This window comes from Oryzias latipes, chromosome 20 (genome assembly GCF_002234675.1).
Source record: "Oryzias latipes chromosome 20, ASM223467v1".
NCBI classification, from domain to species: domain Eukaryota; kingdom Metazoa; phylum Chordata; class Actinopteri; order Beloniformes; family Adrianichthyidae; genus Oryzias; species Oryzias latipes.
Genome location: NC_019878.2, coordinates 14889613 through 14910829, shown reverse-complemented (window position 1 = coordinate 14910829; position 21217 = coordinate 14889613). Strand labels below are relative to the sequence as shown.

General features: G+C 40.7%; 2 protein-coding genes across 3 annotated transcripts; one reads left to right on the top strand and one right to left on the bottom strand.

Annotated features, from left to right (window-relative positions):
* Nucleotides 1-1592: 1592 nt before the first annotated feature.
* On the bottom strand, nucleotides 1593-3832 carry foxh1 (forkhead box H1). The gene is made up of 3 exons (NM_001160471.1): nucleotides 3368-3832; nucleotides 2709-2813; nucleotides 1593-2558 (listed from the first exon to the last, which is right to left on the bottom strand). The coding sequence occupies exons 1-3, from the start codon at nucleotides 3830-3832 to the stop codon at nucleotides 1593-1595; spliced, it is 1536 nt and encodes a 511-aa protein (NP_001153943.1).
* A 3549-nt stretch (nucleotides 3833-7381) lies between these two features.
* On the top strand, nucleotides 7382-20428 carry ppp1r16a (protein phosphatase 1 regulatory subunit 16A). Of its 2 annotated transcripts, XM_011488850.3 has the most exons (11): nucleotides 7382-7529; nucleotides 14403-15244; nucleotides 16091-16161; nucleotides 16565-16710; nucleotides 16995-17098; nucleotides 17214-17338; nucleotides 18048-18173; nucleotides 18253-18328; nucleotides 18446-18575; nucleotides 18773-18935; nucleotides 19005-19609. In XM_011488850.3, exons 2-11 carry the CDS (start codon nucleotides 14998-15000, stop codon nucleotides 19548-19550), a joined length of 1734 nt encoding a protein of 577 aa, XP_011487152.1. In that variant the 5' UTR covers nucleotides 7382-7529; nucleotides 14403-14997; the 3' UTR covers nucleotides 19551-19609. The 2 variants fall into 2 exon arrangements, with proteins under 2 accessions (XP_011487152.1, XP_011487151.1); XM_011488849.2 differs by lacking the exon at nucleotides 7382-7529 and having other exon boundaries at nucleotides 14998-15244; nucleotides 19005-20428.
* Nucleotides 20429-21217: the final 789 nt, after the last annotated feature.

Genomic DNA, 21217 nt, shown 5'->3' with positions numbered 1-21217 from the left:
ATAATGTATAAAGTGCTAAATTAAAAAAAAGGAAATACAGTTACAATGAGGCCTTAAAGCATTTTAGTATTTATGTTAATACATGTGCAGAGAAGCAGCCAATGAAACTATTTGTACTTTCAGTTTTTCTAATCAAGGCATTTTAACTTATCCTGTTCTAGGTTAAAAGTAATAAACCTATATTTAAAAACATCCACCCTTGCATTAATTTACTATTCCTTTTATTTATTTGAAAAGCAGCAAATTTGTTTGCCATAAAAAATACCTATTAATAGTGTTAAAGCTGCAGGAAAATAAATCATAGTTTTTCACTTTTTTCAAGGGAAAAAAATTAAAAACTGCTTAGACATAAATGTTCTAACTGCTTAAAGCATCTTTAAAGCTTTGTTCGATGACAAACAGAATGGCATTAACCTTCACTGTTGCTGCTTTGGAAATAAATGTAAGACTTACTATCATAAAGGATTTCAGATTAAAATCTATTCCCAAATGATTCAACTAAAATTATGATCTGCATCAGATTGGCCAAACTAATCACAGTGGTTTTTTTAAGAGTAAAATAATTGTAATTCAAGATGCAGAAATTCTGCAGTTTCCACTTTGAAATTGATAATGGGCCACTAAATATAGACTTTAAGTGTTAAATTCAACACTAAGCAGCACTATTAAAACAAGCCGTGTTTTATTGTAAACTCTAAAAAAGGTTGGAACTTGCGAACATGACATGAGCTGTATAAAAAACAAAAACATGAGGCGAGTTCCTCATAACAGTTTAGTTTCTAGAGACACTTGTAACATAATTTGCCAAATATTCACTCATAAAGAAAAGGACATTTTAAGGCAGTTTTCTTTACACAATAAAGTACAAAAAATATTAGTGCAAATGCATAACATGTTGCTTTAGGCAGTAGTGGTTCAGTTCTGGCGTTACAATACATTCTGTCAGCTAGAATCCCTCACACCATCAGATCCAAACAAAATTGGATTGAGGTGTGTTCAAGTAATAAAAGGTTTTTTGGATCTTTTTAAATTTGCAGTTAAAGGGGAGTCTGTTAACAAGGTTAAATGATCAAAAACAAAACATTAAAAGGAAAACATTTGCCAAAACCTACTTGTTCTTCTTTGTCTGAGCCATCAAATAAAAGATGAGTGGAATGAAACAAAAAATTACATTTTTAAATTAGAAAATCACTGCCCCTCACAGTAGGTATTCCATGGAAATTGACTCCAAACTCATTGAAGGAGTTAGAAAAAACATTTACATTAGTTACATGATAAAAGCAAAGGCGTGCCGGCACAACGAGTGCAAACAGACCGGCAGTGCAAAGAGCTTGCAGTATAACAGAATTTCACCAAAACACTGAGGTAGATAGTTGTTTGCTGTATAGATTGTCGAGGTAGGTTTGTTTCAGTGAAATTGTGCAATACTTCACATACAGAGGGGAAGCTTATTTTAAAATATACTCAGTTAAGAAATAAACATGTTTTCATTTGGTTTAAGAACCTGAAACCATGAAGACACTGGTGAGACTGGAGTCTCCGGTTCCACATCTCCTCCCACCTTCATGTGTTTGGCTGCAGATCAGAGGGGGTTAATACGGATGGAACCTGTTTAGAGGCGCCCTACTCTGCAAGGAGAACTGACTTTGCGGTTGATGGTTTGAATTCTGACTAGTATGAACCAAAACATCAAACACACTCTTGTTTGGAGGTACAGTCTGCAACAAGTTGTCCAGGTCCATAATGAGCTGGGGGGCTTGGACCGCCACCCGGCTGCTGGGAATGATGGGCCAGTAGGTGTGGCTTAAGAAGTGGCTGTGAGTCACAGGTGAGCTACTGTAGCCATAAAGAGGCAGTCCACCATGCAGTGGCATTAAGGGACCTCCATTAAAGCGCATGCTTGGTGGAGCCACAGCATTGGGGGGAGCATATTTAGCATAGGAGGTAGGGAGCTCCCATGGCGGTGCAACAGTGTCCCTTCTGGCAGATTTGTTCGATGGTGGCCTGCAATCCTCGTAACCCCCTGACCCTGTTTCACCTTCTGGGGGAAGGCGCTTCCCCAGGTGGGGAAAATCTTTCCATTCTTCATCGGAGGAGGACGAGGAGGTGGAAGCGGGGCTTGCAGAGCTGGCAGAGGCGCTGCGAGCAGAGGAGGCGTAAGGAGGTCGTGCAGCGGGCAGAGGCCGAACACGGTCCACTTCCCCCCAGCAGTCGGTAGAAACGCTGTCTGCATCCCCTGGCCCCAAGGCCGGTTGTAGGCTGTGTAGCAGCGAGTCGATGGCAAAGGATGAGTCCAACTTTGGTCGGAAAAAGTCGTCTTGCCCATGTGAAGGATTTTCTGTTGGCATGGGAGGGAGGGAGGTCATAGGTGGAGGGGGCGGCTCAGATTCCTGCTGGTTGCCTTGAAGGATGTAAGGGGCCAGATCCTGAGCAAAGATTGTCTCATCCTGGCGTGACACGGCCGTGTTCTGCCTTTTCAGGAGTTCCAGGGGTACACGGCTTAACTCAACCGCCCAGAAGTTCCCTTTTCCCTGAGGTTTACCAGGATCCTTCAACACCTAAGTGGGGGATAAAAAGCTATGAAACCTTAACAGACTTATCCAAAAAAACAGAAAAAGGTTTTTAAAGCCGATGTTTGAAAACAATCAACTTTTGTCTTGAATGTATTGTACAATTATATGCTAAAACCACAACACTTTTATACAAACCTTAACAAAGCAGTCATAGGAAGAGAGATTGTGTCTCACAGAATCCCTCCAACCTTTGTAGTTCCCTTTGAAAAATGGAAAGAGGCTGCTGATCTCCTTTAAGATCTAGAAACAAAACAGAAATTCAAGGAGGGTTACAGAAAAAAAATACATCTCCACATGGTTGCGTCACATGATTGATGAAGTTCCTGCAATTGAACAGCAACAATTCAAACACTACTACACTGGAAGGAGAATTTAATTGAATTCTACAGTCAGAGAAGCAGATTGAGCCATCTCCATTGTGTTATCATGTAACCTACTGTATATCTAATCACTTTTGTGATATAAATCAGTGCCTGGTTTCACAGCTGTCCTGCCTTATCAAAGCGCAGCACCAAGGAAGACTGCTCACCCAAGTGTCACAGAGAGGTGGCTGTTTAGTGTCAGTTCAGTTCTTGAACTGCCTGACTGTTTTAATTTAAGGAGGGAGTATCCTCCCACTGATTGATGTCTAAAGTAAATATTGTTTTTTTTTCCTTCTTGGAAAAAAGATTATTCTCCATAAAAGATGAGAATATATAAAGTTCTGATCACAAGCATCACAGTGCGTAAAAGTTAGCGTGATCCCGGTTTTAATTAAAAACACAAACTTTTTTTTTTATCTTATTTTTTTTTACCTCAGATAATGTCAGCTTCTTCTCTGGGGAGCGCTGGATGACCATGGCGATCATTGCGAGGTAGGAGTAGGGTGGTTTTGGATAACGCTGGTAGTTCTTCTTCTTTCCACCACCGGTGCGTTTCTCCTCCTTGTCACTGCTCGTCCATGTATTTCTGGATAAACTCTCCGCAGTTAAGTTGTTTTGAGCATGAGCATTGTGCGCCATGCTTGTTGTTGAGGCCGGTTTATCCATATTAATTTTTGTGCTGGAGCACTTTTCTGGGCGCATCAGCAGCTGCTGTGGAGACATTGGAGCCGGGCCACAATGCCCGGCGTTTCGGCTTGGTGCGCTCCGCGCTACACCGCTGGGAGGGAAGCTTGGCTCCACATTTCTGCATAAGTCAAGTTGATTGTCGTAATTTTCTCCAAGGTGCGTCAAAGCGGGTGGTGCCAAGAGATTCGGCTCCGGCCACTGCTTTGTCATGCTGATCCAGCCGGGGGGGTAAAACCGGCTCGCACGTTCGGACAAGGGAGCACGGAGAAGGGGGCGGGGAGGGAGGTCAGATAGTCGGTCCTTAACTTCTGGCAGACTGTTGGCTCCAGGCTGACTCTACTTTAAGAGCAAACAATTAACAGTTTCATGTAAGTCCTGCTGCGTAATCGAAGAGGGAATGACGCGTTATCTGAGAGCAAAACGACTAGTCGCCCAGGGGGCTGGGGAGGGTCTGCGTGCTGAAAAGGACAGAAAACAGTTCGAAAATGTCAAACAAGTAAAGAAAAAAAAGAAAAATGCCGAATCGTCTTTTGGCACCAGTGTTAAAGGATTTACGCACGGGGGTTTAAACCTAAAAAGTGTATTTTTATGAGTTTAAGTTTAATAAACCTTAAAATTTGGCAAACTAAGCCAATTTATTCTGAGTGAAAGTTGGTTCTTTAGTGTTTTAGAAAATACCTAAATCCACTCAGAAGACACAAATACATAAAGGGCCGTGGGGACGCAGTTGATTTAGAAATTCAATGTATCTTCATGTTTGGTGTTAGTAAGAATTACGCACGGGATAAACTATAAAGTGTAAGTTACCATTTTGTTCAACAGTAACTTGGAGGATAGAGCAGCTGTTTCCTGAATGCTCGCCTCATTCATTGCAGTCGTTTTCTCACAAGAAATCTGATGTGAGAGTGCGTAACAAGCTCACAGCTCAGCAGGGCCTCCGTGGAGGATGTGTTTGAGCGTTGAAAGAAGTTTCGGGAATGTGTGTCTTTTGTTCAACTTAATGTATTGCTAATGTGCAAACTCTTGCTTCTCAGCAAGATAGTGAAAACTAGTTGGATTAGATGGAACCCCTATTGGCAAGCTGGAGGCTCCTCCAGAGAGGCTGCTTAGCATGTGAGGAAGACTGCTGCTACCGGGCCCTCTCAGCTCTCATTCCTGACGAGCTGCTAAGTGTTTTATCTCACAGCGCGTTCACACCTTAAACATGAACCATCATCAGGTGGTGAAAACCTCCTCATGTGCAGAGTAATATAAGTAAAAGAATCCACAGACCTGCAGCACAAACTTGATTATCTCAGCGCCCACATTTAAACACAGGTTTACTGTCCATATGTTGGACTTCATTCTATTTTTATGCCTAATGAGCAAACAAGAAGAATCAAACACACTTTGACATTTTGATGCATTCTTTTCTGACCAGCAAACTTCTAGGACACACCTGCTGTGATCTTGTTTCTTTCTGAACATTGGAGCACAAGGTTTGTCCCCCTCTAGTGGTTTCATTTACCCTCCAATCCAACTCTTCACCGCCTAACTTGTGTAAAATCACCTTTATTTTCACTTACTGAATCTTCAGTCCTAGAATCTGCATATGGGAGCAGGTTAGTGCCAAAAATGCTATTTGGGGGAATACACACAGTCAATCTATCTCTGATCTGCAGGAGTGCCAGTTAATAGGTTTTGCTCGGATTAGTGTGCGGCAAATGAGAAGAATAGGAAACTACAATGAAGAGCATCTGGGACAAGGAGGCAGTTTGCATAAAGGCTGGTTGTGTTTGGACAAATCCCTGCTTAGCTGTACCGAGGTGCATCCCAAAGCTGACATGGACTGAAAAGGGAAAAGGAGGTTCTAATGTTGTTTAAGCTTCATGCATTCAATCATGTTCAAATCCTTTGTGACCATGTTCTGTCAATAAACATCTGTAGAATTCCAGAACTTTTTCAAATGTATGTATGATCTGCACGTGGAACACAAATTTGTGCTGTATCAGTGAGGACAACTGAAAGCAAAAAAGAGGTGTCACAATTTTGCCCCTTTTGAAAATCTCACTGTTTTGTGGCTCTCAACTGCAGCAACAGTTTTGTTTTCCTGTAGATGTTGCTGGCAGGATTCTTTTTGTCTGTCGGTTCTTCATAAATATGATTCAACTGTTGAACTAGAGTTTTTCAAGATAAAAACCTTTCAAGACTAAAACGTTTTATGGACTTTCCATAAAACAAGTGTAGCAGATTTGTGAGATTTGATGGTTTTTACAGGTTCCTCCTACCGGTACATAAATGTACAACAACCACACTTGTGTACACAAACACACCCTTTGCATTTGCCTCAACCTGACTGAAGTACTTTCAAACTGAGGTACTGGATGTCACAATCATGACACAGAGTTACGTTATGTTTACCTATTCATGGTCATTTTCTTTTAAGCAGTGAGATACTGTCATGTTTAAAATAAAGTATAAAAGAAAAAGAGTTAAAATCCTCCATGTTTCATTGGGTTTTAAGACTTTGTGCTCGTACAAAAATGGACCTTAGAAAACAAGAGAGTAAAACCATGTTGAAGAAATGTTTGTCTAAATGACACAGACCAGATTTTCAAGGCTTCAAAATGACATTTCATTTTTATCTGAAATAATTTTTAATAATGAGAACCTGTTGTACTTCTTTAAGATTTTTAATAATACTTCTTTAATTTTTTCACACTTTTTTTTGTCAATATCACATGGTGCTTATGTGAAGGTAAAAGGTACTCCATTTACTAAAAGTCACTAAAAACATGTGACTCAAACCTTATTTCACTTGAATTTTTGCTTTCACTATTTTAAGCATTAGACAAAAATCTTTAAAACTTAAGATACAGTTGCTACCATAAATAGCTTTATTGATTTTATATATTTTTCAATATCTGTTGTAATGTGTATATCCATCTTTTGTGTGTAGTGTAGCATTACTGTACATGATAGTATGTACCACGTAGAGTGCATCATCAGTATCTGAAAAGAAAAAACAACAATACCAGGTTAGTGCCTTTCTGGGAAAAATACTTTTTTTAAAGTATTTTCCAAATTTCTACACAATAAGCTCTTAAGCAAATACAAACATTGGGAAAAAAAACATTATATTTAAGTATCTATCACAGTAACTTAAATAAGTAATTCCCCATGAACCTTTCATTATTCTATTTAGGGGAAACAATTCCTGTTTTATTTTAAAGTCTGGGATGTTTGTTTTAATGCTCTGCATTCATAGTTCTAGAAACTGTTTTCCACTCATATATTTAAACGCATGTATGTTCCTGAGGGCATATATGTTGGCAAAGGCAGACATGTCCATTGATTTGGGAAAATTTGAATATTTTATGTGGGGTGCCTTAAGGGAGAAAAGATAAAATGGTAGATACATTTACGAACAACTAAGGACTTTGTAGACACAAGGAGAAAGATAATTATTAACTTAATAAAAGCTCAGTTTTCGGAGTTATGAATAGAAAATTGCGTATTTGAAGCAATCAAAACGAAATCAACCTAAAGGAGACAACAAAAATACATCAAACTTTAAATAATTAGAATTGATTGGTACCTTATAGTATATGACACACTCAAATAATTAATTATTAAATTTTTCAAAAGACGTTCAATTTATTGCTTTATCGAGCATAGGCTAAAAGTAAATTAGAAACGTGTGTCTTTTATTTCGAAGTCAAAACTTTTTTTAAAAAAAGTAAAGAAGCAGCTGAAAAGCTCTGCTTTGTCGCCCTCTAGTGGAGCCGGCGCAGAAGGAGGAGTAAGCGCGGGTCAGGTTGTTATGGTGAAGCATTTCCCCGGAGGCGCTGGCTCGAGTAGGAACGGAGGACAGTCGCTGATTCCGTTCCAGAGCCGCCGACCTGCCCGGGAGCTCCGGTCACCGCAGGTGAGCTTTCCTGTCTCTCCGGTCTGTCGCTTCAGGTCAGAGTTGTGCGACTGCTCGCTTTCAGGGGCGGTCCGTCCCGAAACGGTCATTAATACGAGGCGAGACAGAGTTTCTGTGTCACAGGTTGATGCAGCTCAAAAAGTAAGCTAACCGGACGTTATGGCAGCGCTAGCATAAATTAGTCGACTCAGCTCAACAGGTGGTCTTATTACTTTCCCTCTGTAAATTTTGAACCCAAAAACAAAACCACAAGTGTTCTCCATCATCAGTTAGCTAATCCAGGTAACTAACACGAACCGCTTACCTGCGGGGCTGAACACCTGTCGAGGCTGTCTGTCTGTCTGTGGACCGCTAGCTAATCTGCTGCTCGCACGGCAGGAATCGGGAGTTTACGTCATTTTTGTTAAAGCCGCTTTCTAGTGGATAAATTCACTTCGAGCGCGTGGAAGTGTCACGTAGACACGAATAAATGTATCCCAATCACTGCGTGGAATTGGCGCGAGGCATATCAGGGGCGCGTGGGGGACTTTTCTTGCGGTTACTTACTGCGGGTCATAGTTCAGGGCCAACCCTTGACTAATCTATACTGATTTTTATAGTAATTTGTACTAATATAATTTTTGGAGGCACACGAACAAATGAAAAAACAACAGCGCTCAGTAACGAACTTTAATATTCTGTGTTTATTTTATCTTCTATGCATTTAACACGGGGAGCATTGGAAACCATTAGGTACCATTTTTAGATAATCTTATGTCCATTAGTATTTAATTTTTTTAATCTTCTGTCTTTTTATTAAATTAAAAACAACTTTTAATAGAAGATAGTTCATAGACTTCTGTCATAAATGTCACACATAACACCACTATGAGATTATTGCCAACAGTAAACATCTATTAATAATTGATTGAGCCTCTATATGGCAGTCATCTCCTGACATTTACTGATTTGTGGCTGTCTGAAAGACAATTCCTTCAATCTTGTTCTTAAGTAATGCTGCATCTGGGCAAAGTACCTTTTACAAATAACATTTAACCACTAGGCACGGTAACAGGTTTGCAGGTTTTGTCATCCAGATTAAGACTAATTCATGGACTTTGTGATGCACAGAGGGTTAATTTAAATGATTCTTGTCGTTGGATCATTTCTAAAAATCACACTTCTCCACACAAATCTATTTGGCAGAACCTCTAAAGAAAAAATCAGATCTGTGACCTCTGGACTGATAGAAACAAAGAACTTCCTGTCAGCATTTACAGCAAATAAAAGCCTTTTGGACACAATAAAAACAGCATCAAATGTTTCTTTCCTCAAGGGTTACTCGTGTAACTTGAATTCTCAGTGGGGAAAAAAAACAAATCTGCTTTTTTTTTAGATTTATTTGACCTGATAAGATCATTTTTAGTTTCTCCCTGACATTCCCTCAAACATTCCTTACTCTCAAACTCCCCCGTCCTCTCCTTCTTCTCAATAGGTTCTTTCTTTACAGTTATGCCTGTTTAAACATGGACATAAATCAAACATATGTCGCAAAGATCCAATTGTCTCTTGTTTACACAGAATCCGAGCACTCTGACATTTATATTTGCTACTGAGCACCTCTTCCTCCACCTTCCTCATCCTCTCGGATCTCTTTCACATCATTTCCTCCACATCCTTTTGCTCCTTCGGTTCATATCCTGTGATTCTTTCTAAATGTGTCTTTTATCCCTGAAACTTGCTCCCTCCTTTCTTTATGCTGTAGAATTCTTGCCAGAATTACTGAGAGTTTTAGGGGATTTATTTGAAGCTAGTCCAATCGTTACACATAACGCGCCTCGCAGTAGACCCCCCCCTCCCTCGTTCTGTTCTTCCTTCAAGGCCAGCAGACATCAACTGTTTTCATGTGTGCATCAAAAACACAGATTGTGTCACACAAACCACCATGACAAGTTTTGTTTTGTCTCACTAGAGACTGTAAGAGGATGCAAATTGAAGGCTCGGTCTTTCCCGGATGTTTCCGTGTTTCATCAAAGCTTCATGGAGGCCGTAGTGTTTGTTTCTGTGAGCAGGTTTAACATTGAGACAGTCCAGGCTGCATGCAAGTTCACTGCAAACCCCTATGCAGCACACTGCACCTTATATAAAGGATGAAAATGGTGTTTTAACATGTTCTTGTGCCATTTTTCTGATGAAAAAGTGAAGTTTAAAATAGCATTCCTGAGGATTTCTTTATTCAAATCATTTTGAATGAGAAGCAGATAAAAAAAAAAAAGGCGTTGGAAAAAAAGATCATTTGTTACATAGAAAATGTGCTGCAGCCACAAGCTCCCTGCTCCGCTCCGCTCCATTTTGATGCATCCATTTATAGACAAATAGATCCATGTGCGTCTTTGTTTTCCTCGTCTGAGCTGGAATCTGGATCCAAACTGCTGGATGGCTCCAGTGTTGCTCAACCACTGCACGGTGGCGCAGGTTTCCTCAAGTCCCAGCTGGGGGACTGGAAACAGAACACCATACCTTTCTGGGTGGAGTAAGCATGTTCTCCCCATGTATGTGAGGGTTTTCTCCGGGGAGTCCGGCTTTCTCCCAGGGTCCAAAAACATGCTTGATAGGTTAAGTGGGTACTCTAAATTGTCGCTAGGTGTGAAAGTGAGTGTGCATGGGTGTGTGATTGTGGCCCTGCAACAGACTGGCGACCTGTCCAGGATGACCCCTGCCTTCGCTCACGAGTGGCCGGGATAGGCCCCGGCAGCCCCGTGACCCCGAAGGGGGCAAAACGGATTTAGAAGATGAAAGAATGAATTTCTGTTGCACCAGTAATGTTAGGTTGCTAGGCTGTAGGCTAGCGGGATTGCGTGTTGGCAGAGGGATGTCGGGAAGCAGAGGCGGACTTGCTCCACGCCAACAGTCCTACCCACAACCCTGAAAGGAATTTCTAATGAACTCCTGCTGCTCTGCAGAAACTATTCTAGAAAATGACAGTTTGTTTGGTTGTTTTTGGGGCTCAAAACGACAAACATTATTAAAAGACCCCTGGAAACGCTTAGAAGATAAATTTAAAGATGGTCTGGGTGGGACTTTCAGCCAATGCCAGGCTCAGCAGAGTGGCTGCATTTCCCGTCGTGTTCCTATTATAAGCTGTTAGACTAAAGTTCCACCCAAATCAGTACTGAGTGAGTGTTTCACAGAGCTTCATTGATGGCTGACCCTGAAGGAAAGTGTGTGTTCCTTCCAGTGTCGGGATTATGCTGAGACATTTTTACAAACGTTTGTATTTGCTCTACATGAGTTTGAGCTACCCCAGCCCTCGCTGGATGAATGGTCACATGGTTTTTACTCTGGCAAATCCCACGCTCACATTTGTCCTGCTATCCGATTAACAATCAGAAACAGTAACAGACTCATAAAAAACACGACGTGTGAACTTGGATGATAAGATAAATGTTGCATCTCTCTTGTAATGTTAGAGAAATCTGTATATGGTTCTTTTGGGTGTTTTATTAACCTTTGATCACGTTTTATTTTTACTACTCTGCAGAAGAGGATTGCTCTCCCAACCTTTGAGCTGTTAGAAACATGAAGTCCTGTTTGCTTCATCAGCTTTCTTGTTATGACAGTCAAAAACTAAAGTTTGATGAGGCGGGTTTGACTGAAGCAGTGTTTTGGAGGAGGCTTAGCAAGGTCTCAGTTTCTCCTTCCCCCTGCATTGATCGGGTTTTCCTGATGTTTGACTCAATTGGCTTATTTTTCCAGTCAGCTTATGTATTTTCATGCTCCATGAAGATATTCAACCTTTTTATTCTGTGTGGCTGACGTTGTTTTAAAGTTATGCAGACAAGTTAACTTCAAATTATTTGTTGACATATTTAAATCTGACTTTATGCTATAAATGATAATCAAAAGAAAAGCTTTTACCTTCTTTATTTGTGTTTAGTTAATGGCACATCAAGGTTATTGGTTAGCTGTCTGACGGCTGTGAAACTGCTTATTACCTGTTGTCAGGCCAAAGTTTAATTTGTTAATGAGATTGTCGTTGATGGAGCCTTTAATGCTGCTTTGTCCAAGAACTGTGCACACAGAAACGCCTCTTCCTCTGCAAAATCTTTGAGAATGCTGTTGACCTTTGTTTCCGTCCAAACATGTATCTGTTAATAAATCCATGCAGAGGTCGAAATGCATCAAAATATATCATAGGATTCAGGGAAAAGTTGAACTTTTATTGTTCAAGTTGGTTTATATTTGACTATATTACTGGCTGTATGTAGACCTGCACAATAAATCACTAATTTATTGTTATTGCGATATCAAGCTGTGTAATTCGCATATAGCAGAAGACGGTGACATGGTTACCTTAAATGTGCTAAAACACTCTTAAGGCAGCTTGAAGTATTTAACAAATTGAAAAAATCCCTTTTATGCATTTGACCAATCAGATGGAGCCCGTTTATGTTAGATGCTCTCCTCCTATGTAGATGAGGGTCATTTAGAGTATAATTTAAGGCATGTTGATTATTAAATGACAATTTTGGTTGTTTAGTTATTTGTTTATGTATCGCAAGTTATATCGTCATCACAATATTGATCACTAACATGGTAAATACCGGGTTGTCCTCATATTGTGCAGCCATAGCTGTGTGTAATTAAATAGTAGCTGAAAACGATCTAGTTACAAGACCGTGCTGTGAAAAAAAAATAGTCCCATGCTCAATGCTTCATGCATGGTGCTTGAGGCTTTTGTTTCCCCTTCTCATCTGGAATTATCCACTTAATACAACTTTGAGTTCTTGCAGGGATTTTTTTCTTTGTCTCCAATCTTTTTTTTTTGCTTTTAAAGCCACTTAAAAAACCCTCACAAGAACCTTTTTCATTTGTCAGCTTTGTTTGGAATTCGCCGCCATTGTTCCCGGCAGACATTAAAACTGCATGCTTGTTTTCATTTTTACATTTTAAATCTGTCCTTGGTGGAGTGTCCCTTTGATAAATATGTTAACATTTCAAATACTTCACATATTTATTGTGGTTCTAAAGAAAAATGTTACCCAAGAGATGCTAGGTTCTCACATGGACTGTAATGTGCATGTAGACTTTATTATTAAGAGTTGGTGACAACCAACAAATCATAAAACAAAGTAGTAAAGTATAATTTTTAAAAGCTTATTTGGATCAATAAGCTCTTTTACTGTCTGTTGATGGAGACAGATCCAGTGTAGATTAATTGAAACCCATGTTGAGAGCTTTTTTTTTTATAAAAAATGGAAACTGTGGAAAAATGTTATGTCTTCAGAGTGAACAATCCCAAAATTATAAATAATTCAAAATAAAATGTAAGAGGCTGTTAAAGGTTTGTCAGATAGCAAATATATAAAAAAATAATAATATACAGTTTTACTGTTGTTTTTTTCCCTTTAGCATGACCAAATTTACAAAGACAAAACATTTTTTTTAAAGAATCAAATTGTAGGTTTATCAGGGTAAAGTAAAAAAAAATACTGAAACTAATACTAAACCTCAGTCTTTAGGGATCAAGTTGATTTGACTTATTGACATATGCCGTTTAAAGATTCTAGTTTCTTTTTTTTCTAAAGTAAATCTCTTGAAAATTCCAAAAAGTCCAAAATTTCTTTTGCTCAGCAGGAAATGTTCCAGTTGTTCTGTAAACATGAGGTTTGTAGCCATAATTGTTAGACTTCTCATAAATGCAAACACCTGAATCAACTGTCTCCATTTAACAGGTTCGGAAATTGGCGTCAAAATAACAATTCTATTTACCGGTAACAGAGATGAATCACAATAAGAGCTTACGTTTTTAGGAACCTATTTTATAACCCTAATGATTCCAAAAAGGAGCAGCATGTTTCAGCAAAGAGACAATTTTACTTAAATTCAATACTTTTAGTGATCGCACTATGTTGTGTCGCAGATATTTATGGTAAGTGCTTTGTATGAAACACAGAAACATTTCAAAGCGTTACTTGTTGCAGATTTAGGCCAGAAGGTCTGAGCAAACCTTGGAGCGGTCCTGGTCCATCTTATGCCCACATGTATGCTTACACAGGCTGGGAAGATGATGCATAACATGATAAGCATCGGTCAGTTTAACACGCGTGTTTGTATGCAGTAAAGCAGTGCTCCAGACATCCAGAAAACAGAAAAACAACGATCTGCCTGTTGTTGCATTTCAACAACACACCACGGTGTGCACGTGTTGCATTTTTAATCACTGTGAGTTGAAATCCACTGAATAGTCGATCAGAAGCCACTGTAGCCCACCGCTGCAGCACTTTCCTGCTTGTTATTAATTCTAGTTCAAACTTCCAACATGTTGAAATCGATACACATCAAGTTACAAGATCCTGTTTGTCTGGATAGCTACCTTTTTATTGTCTGCTTAGTTTAACATCTAAACTGCAAATATTTTATAATCTATCCACGTCCCTCCTTGGTGGTTAACTCTCTAACTTACCAAGTTCCTCTGGTTGACCTTCCTCCCAGCACTCGCAGGCCAGCGCCTAAATAATATATGAGCAGCCCAGAAAGAGAAGGAGCGTGTGCAACGCATGGAACTCCGCTTGGAAGTTGACAAAAAAGTCATGAGAGTGACGGTGCTGAGCAAGGTTGCCATGGCGAGAACTTGCACTGAAACTGAAAGGTGCACTCTTCAGACTGAGTATAATCCTGTGGGCAATTCAGCAGATAAAATGTATTCAGTGTAGAAAGGTGTGTCACTCATTAATGTAAAGCATCCCACTGTCTCAGGTTTCCTTCAGGGGAGAAGTGGGAGAAGAGGGACTAGGGGAAAGGACTGAAGGGTTAAAGATGACACGGTTAGGAGTGGAGTATGCCTACATTATCTTGTAACTCGGCACTCACATTTTCCCTCTCTGTCCACAGAACGACGGCTGTGACGCTGAAGCCTTTGTAGGCTTTTGGATTCTTCTGGAGATCTGAAACCCCATCAGTGCAAAGATTTCATTCCTATCTGCAAAAAGTCCTTTAATTCCAACACACATGCCACAGGGATGTTTTGTTGCACAGACATGGATTCACATGTCGCCTCGTGTCAGATCCTGATCCTGACCCTCATAAACGTGGACTAAAAAGAAAAAACATTTGTTCTCGTTTTTACTCCGTGCTGCCTAAAAATGGATCAGGGAGCTGAAAACTGGCTGAACTATCCAGCTCATTGTGGTCTGGACTTGTTTCTTTTTGCCATGATGGTTTCCTCATAAAGACGGAGAAAGTGCGCCATCGCTTGTCCTTTTTATAGATTCCTCTGAAATCATGGAGATATCTGTGACTTGAAATCACTACACAAGCTTTTCTTTCCAAGTATCTTCCTGCTGGAGTTCTTCTGAAAATCAGTCATAAAAGCTCTTTTGCCCAAACACAATAATGAGGAGGCCCGTGAGGTTTGGAAGCCTGGTTCATTAAATAGGCTTCATCCTCACATACTTGGTGAAACGAACTGTGAAGCGCTAGAACGGCGATGGCAGCGGACCACGGTGAGCTGCTGGCAGAGATGGCGACAGTGGGCCGGCTCAGTGCCACAGAGCGCCTGAAGCACGCCCAGAAGCGCCGTGCGCAGCAGCTGAAGGCCTGGACACAGATGGAAAAGGACGCGGTGCGAGGATCCAGAGCCAAAGCAGACAAGAAGAAGCCCCGCACAAGCAAAGTGACATTCCCCGACTCCGTCACCTTGCTGGATGCGGCTGCCCGCAACGACGTGGAGGAAGGTGGGTAGACCCAGACATGCAGGGATCCGGAGGAAGCCAGTTACACACCAATGATGCTGGATACCTCAATGAATATTGATTAACTATACTAGCTTAAAGACCCACTCCTATGAAAATCGCCTTCTTGTTCTTGTGGCATTTTCCTATGGATGGAGGACATATATATAGAAAATTTAGATAACAATTGCATTTCTGAGTATTTTTTCATTCAAATCGTTGTGAATAAAAACAAATGCAGTTTGAAAACGCGTGTACAACCGGCCGGTCAGACGCTCCCTACTCCGCTCCATTCTGATGCATCCACTTGTAGACGACTAGAACCGTGTTCGTCTCTGTTTTTCCTGTTCCAACTGACGTCTGGCTCAAAACTGCACACCTGGATTGCTGCAATGTTGCTCAACGTTTTTGTTGCACCAGTAATGTTAGGTTGGGGATGTGAGGGGCTGTAAGCTAGCAGGAGAGCATGTAAACAGATGGGTGATGGGAAGTGGGGCAGGGTTACTCTGCAGCAATAGTCAGCAGCGACGTTACTCTTGTACATAGAGACAAATTTCTAATGATCTACTGCCGCTCTGTAGAAACTATGTCCTAGAAAACTACAGTTTTTTTTTTTGTTTTTGGCTAAAAACATCATAATAATAATTAAAAGATCACTGGGATAATAATAATAATAGATCTAAAGATGATGGGAGTGGGTCTTTCTAATAACTACATTGAAATGGTTAGCTGGAAAAGCTAATTTTTTACATGTACTAAATTGATTTTACTTCCTCAAATGTGTTTTTAACATAAAATAATAAAGTCAAATGTGAGTATGACTGTAAATGTCTGTTGTTGTATTCCTAGTGAGACAGCTGCTTAACAGTGGTGTCAGCCCAGATCTAGTCAATGAAGATGGACTGACCGCTCTTCATCAGGTACACATGCTGCGACCTTAATGATGCCAACACAACTCCTCTGTCATTAGTTAGCTATTCAGAGGACAGATGCATGCAAAAGTAATCTAATGACGAGCTAGAACTCTAACAAATAAACTTTTTGGTTCTCAAAGTTTATCTGAACATTTCACGTCTGGCTTATGAGAAGAGCGTCTGTCCGTACAGATGACTCTTCATTAAGGCTGTTTTGGCCAGTCTTTCTCCTGGAAAACTTGGTTTGCACAGCAGAGAATGAAGTCATGCTTTAGAAAGTCTTTAGAAATTCTTTTCATCCTGATTGGCTATTAATCCCTTTGGTTTTATTTTATTTCTGTGCTTGTTGGATTTTTTGTTTTGCCTGAAAGAACCTAACGTTTGCCCTACACGTGCTCTCTGTTCTCAGTGCTGCATTGATAATTTTGTGGAGATAGTGCAGTGCCTGATAGATGCTGGTGCCTGTGTGAACGCCTGCGATAGTGAGCTGTGGACGCCGCTGCACGCTGCTGCCACCTGTGGACACACCGGGCTGGTGCAGCTCCTCATTCAAGCGTAAGTGTTGCTGGGACCAAACCCCTGCAGAAACAAAACATTAAATGAATAATATATCAATAAATACCACTGCTATGCTTTCTTTTGTGGTATATTTTAAATTTTGGTTCAGAATCTAAACTGAGAGTGATGAGTTCTACAAAAGTAATGCAAATTGAGCCTGACTTTGGATTTGTACATCATGGTTTGCCACTCTAATCCTCAAATTTGCATGGGGGTTTGTGGATGAATGGACTCTTTTATTTTTGTGCGTGTGCACATGTCGGCTTTTGTTTAAATTCTAGAGGCGCAGATCTGCTGGCAGTCAATGCTGATGGCAACATGCCGTACGACCTCTGTGAGGACGTGGCCACCCTGGAGCTGCTGGAGGTAGCTATGTCCGAGCAGGGTCAGTACACGTACATATGTTATTTTGTTTTTTTAAATAACCCCTCTAGTTGTGAAAAATAGTTTGGAACAGGTTGAGTATTTGACGTCTTTGTTTTTCTCGGGTGTGGGTGCAGGGATAACTCAGAGTCGCATAGATGAATGCAGAGGAGCTAAAGAGGCCACCATGCTGGCGGACATCCAGGCTCTGGTTCAGAACGGAGCCGACCTCAACGCACACGATGATAATGGAACGACACTGGTGAGACGTGAAGATTAAAGCAAAGACGAAAAGTTTGGTGTAATTCAGATTCACCTTGACTTATAGAGCACTTCTCCTGTCACAGAACACCTCAAAGTGCTTTACATGAAGTTAAAATAATAGGGAAAATAGTCATTTTAATAAAATCCCCCCAACACACATACAGGGAAAAACAGTCCATTAAACACAAGGAAACATAAATCTACTTGAAAGCAAAGGTAAATAGAGGAGTTGATGTTTAAAACCTTCCCAGTGGTGGAGCTCTCACATCCTCAGGCAGGATCCTCACCGCGGGTTTTTGTCCTGACCTTTGAGATCACCGGCAGACCTGCACGGGAGGATCCTACGGCTCTGGGGAAGCCCTTAACCAAAACCATGCTGATAAAAAACATGAAGGTCCAATTCCATTGAGACATTTACAAACAAATGAAAGAATCTAAAAATTGATGCCAAAGCTGACTGGGCGCCTTTGCAAAGATTTTAAAATTAGAGTAAAATGCTCCTTTTTTCTGGTCCTGGTTTTCTAACACCAGAAAGAGGAGAATGTGGTCTGGCTAATAATAAAACGTACAATTATTTATACTTTCAGTGTTGTAAACTTTCCATCTCATAAAGTGGAATATGCATGATTAATATTGCTATTCTTCTCAAAGAAATTTATACTTGTTAGTTTTATTTATGTGGAGTTTTAATGTTTTTCTCCTCTTAGCTCCACATTGCGTCTGCCAACGGCTACATGTCTGTAGCTGAGCTGCTGCTAACCAACAGAGCTGAGCTGGAGGTGAAGGACTCTGATGGATGGACGCCGCTGCACGCTGCCTCCTGCTGGGGACAGGTTCTTACTGCATCCACACTGGAATCCAATATTTTTTTCTTTTTGCTGTCTCCATACTGTTTTGTGTTATTGTTTATAGATCCAAATAGTGGAACTGCTGGTGGCCCATGGAGCCAGTCTAAATGCAAAGTCTGTTCTGGAGGAGACTCCGTTAGGTCAGATGAATTCAGACTCTTTTCATAATCAAATGCAAAGATTTTGTTTATTTAATCTAAAAAAAAAAGTTATGTTTATAAATGAATGGGACATTTACAATTCTGTTCTATTCACAGATGTTTGTATGGATGAGGAGGTCAGAGCCAAACTGATGGATCTAAAGCACAAACATGACGCCATCATGAAGAGTCAGGACAGACAGAAAGGCACTCTGCAAAAACGAGCGTCTAGTACTGGCAGTAGAGGGTGAGATAAGCAGCTCAAGAGACCCAGAATGTGTCTAATTTAAAATATAAGAACCTACAGACAGTCAATTTGGGAATTTCTGAATTAAAGCATGTTTATTTTTAGAGGTTTAAGCCAGAGACCCACTGAGCACAAAGGCAGAAAAGTTCAAACCCCACAGTGATTTACTCCTGAGAGTTTCTGGTCTGTCTCCTCAGTAAGGTGGTGCGTAGGGTCAGCGTGAATGAACGCTCCAGCCTGTACCGACGGGAACACCAAAAGGAGGCCATGGTGTGGCAGGAGCGTGACCGACAGCCCGAACCTCACGACGATGATGAAGACAGACAAACGGACAACGAGCTGCACCAGCACGCTGCTATGGTGACTCCACTGCTCATTCAGCCGCATCAGAGTCCTGAACGCTCTTTTGAATCTGCCGCTTGTTTTCAGATTGCTGGGGGAGCAGCAACATCGCGCCTAGAGGAGCTGGAGTCTGCTGACAGGAAAATTTCTTCTTGTATAGGCAATGGAGAGACCTCTGTTTCTCTGTCCTCCTCTGTCCCGGGAGAGCTTTGGACTGGAAGTGGTCTCATGGATCGCAGTGCCTCCTATCAGCTCAGCTCTGCGTCTGCATCAGCGTCTGCATCAGCGTCTGCAGAGGGCGACTCTGCTGACAGCATGAGCCGAGAGAAATCCCACCACACCCTGGCTGACCTGAAACGGCAAAGAGCAGCTGCTAAACTCAACAAATATCCAGCTCCTCCTCCTCCTCTTCTCCCTCCTCCAGTGGAGGAAGAGCCTTCAGTTGCAGCAGCAGGAGAGATGCCAGCCACCCCAGCTCAATCAGAGATCCAGATATCCCCCACTCCGAATGACACGGTCTCTCCCAGCCAGGTGTACTTTACCCCATCCAGCGGGGATCCTCCACTGCTGAAGCTTCGAGCCCCTGAGGAGGACCAGACCAGCAGCAAAGAGCCTTGCTGTGGCCTCATGTAAGCATGAGCCTGCAGGCAGCAGAACCAAGACCAGCTCTGCTTTAAAGTGATAACAGCCTTTTAAGGAGCCACTTTAAAACAATAAAAAAATCACTGACGATGGAACCAACTGACTTTGGCCAGTAATTGTCTGAACCTTTTCAATGGAGTAACTAGTTTGGATATTTGTTATTTATTTCAAGCTCTTTGCATTCTTTCTCACATGCAGGACTTAAACTACACAACTTTTTCAGCAACACTAGACAAATGTCGTATAACTGGACCATAAGATGATTTATTTTGATAGGAATATGTTCCTTTTTTGTTAAATGATTAGTTTGAAGATGACAAGCTTAAATCTGTGTCATAAAATATTTTGTATGCTTGGAAGATGATTTAAAGATTTCTTTTATAAACAAGTAAACCTGAATGTACACAAAAGAATGACTGCTGCTCCGTTCAACAGTTTTCCATCAACAAAACTCTATTTTTTTTCTTTCCTAGTAAATTAAGTAGAATACATTTAAATATTTTTATGGTAGAATTTGTACATTTTCATCTTCAATATGAAATCCTGAATATTTAAATAGATACCTCTCCAGGACCTTTAGCACCACCATTGTTTCTCCATTCACAGAAGAATATGAATGTTTATTCTGCCCACTGCACATTTTAAGGACTTCATGTAAAGAAATTGAGGTGATTGTTGACATACTTGTGAGGATGCTTTTCAAGGGTCGGTGCCTTCATCAAGTGGATTGTTATTGGTTTGCAAAGCTTGCACGGACTCCCACATGTAAATGTGTCCGATTGAATTTATGTACTTTAAAATGCAAAGTTTTGTTAATGATTTTTCATGTTTTCTGTTTAAAAAACATAAAATACACAGTTCACAAATGAGTTTTTGTATTTGTTTTATAACATAAATGCGTAGAATTCCTTTTTGGAGTTGTTTAAAAAAAAAAAACAGAATGTGAGTTAGATTTTGTTTATATTGGAAGCCAGTGATGATTGATGGTCTTGATCTTGGAATGTCATCCCTGTAGGGAATGGCTCCCCTTGTGGTCATGTTGAGCAGTTGCACATGTCTTCCCTCTGAATTCCTCCACCCCTCCTAAAACATTTTCCTTCCTGTTACATCAGACTCCCTTTTCATCAGCACATTTTGAATGTCACAGTCCGTTCTGATCAGTCTGCCAGAGCAGGTGTCATAAAAAAAAAACACTTGTACTTTAAGTGGAACCATGAAGGCAAACCCTGTCGCAGAATGATTTCTATCAAGATTTATTAACCCAAGCTGCAGGTACTGACTGACACCTAAATACATTTTTACAAGAATTTCTTTATCTGAAACCTGTGACATGTCTTGACTAAATCACCTGAGCCATGAAAATCTCTCCAACCACGCTGAGGTACATAAAATCCTGCCTATTATTGTCTTCTGTGACGTTAATTTGTTATTTGATGCTCCAAAAAACCCGTGCTGCATGAAACAAAAGTCACCGGGACATCACATGCTTAGATGTGAACAGTTTTAGTTGAGGGGGGGGATATCGAATGTCTCTCCAAGACTTTTGAAAGTGTTTCTCCGTCTCGTGGTTCATCCTTTCCACACACGCACTTTCTTTTGAAAGACTACCAACCTGTTACTCTATGCTCTCGCCTGGCCGGCCTGCTGGTGCAATTCAC

Coding starts and splice junctions, on each gene's coding strand:
- foxh1 (NM_001160471.1), bottom strand. CDS start 3,832: ATGACAAAGCAGTGGCCGGAGCCGAATCTCTTGGCACCACCCGCTTTG. Junction 2,814..3,367: donor AGAAGCTGACATTATCTGAG/GTAAAAAAAAAT, acceptor TTTTGTTTCTAG/ATCTTAAAGGAGATCAGCAG. Junction 2,559..2,708: donor CCTATGACTGCTTTGTTAAG/GTTTGTATAAAA, acceptor TCCCCCACTTAG/GTGTTGAAGGATCCTGGTAA.
- ppp1r16a (XM_011488849.2), top strand. CDS start 14,998: ATGGCAGCGGACCACGGTGAGCTGCTGGCAGAGATGGCGACAGTGGGC. Junction 16,711..16,994: donor GTGCAGCTCCTCATTCAAGC/GTAAGTGTTGCT, acceptor TTTAAATTCTAG/AGGCGCAGATCTGCTGGCAG. Junction 17,099..17,213: donor GGTAGCTATGTCCGAGCAGG/GTCAGTACACGT, acceptor GTGTGGGTGCAG/GGATAACTCAGAGTCGCATA.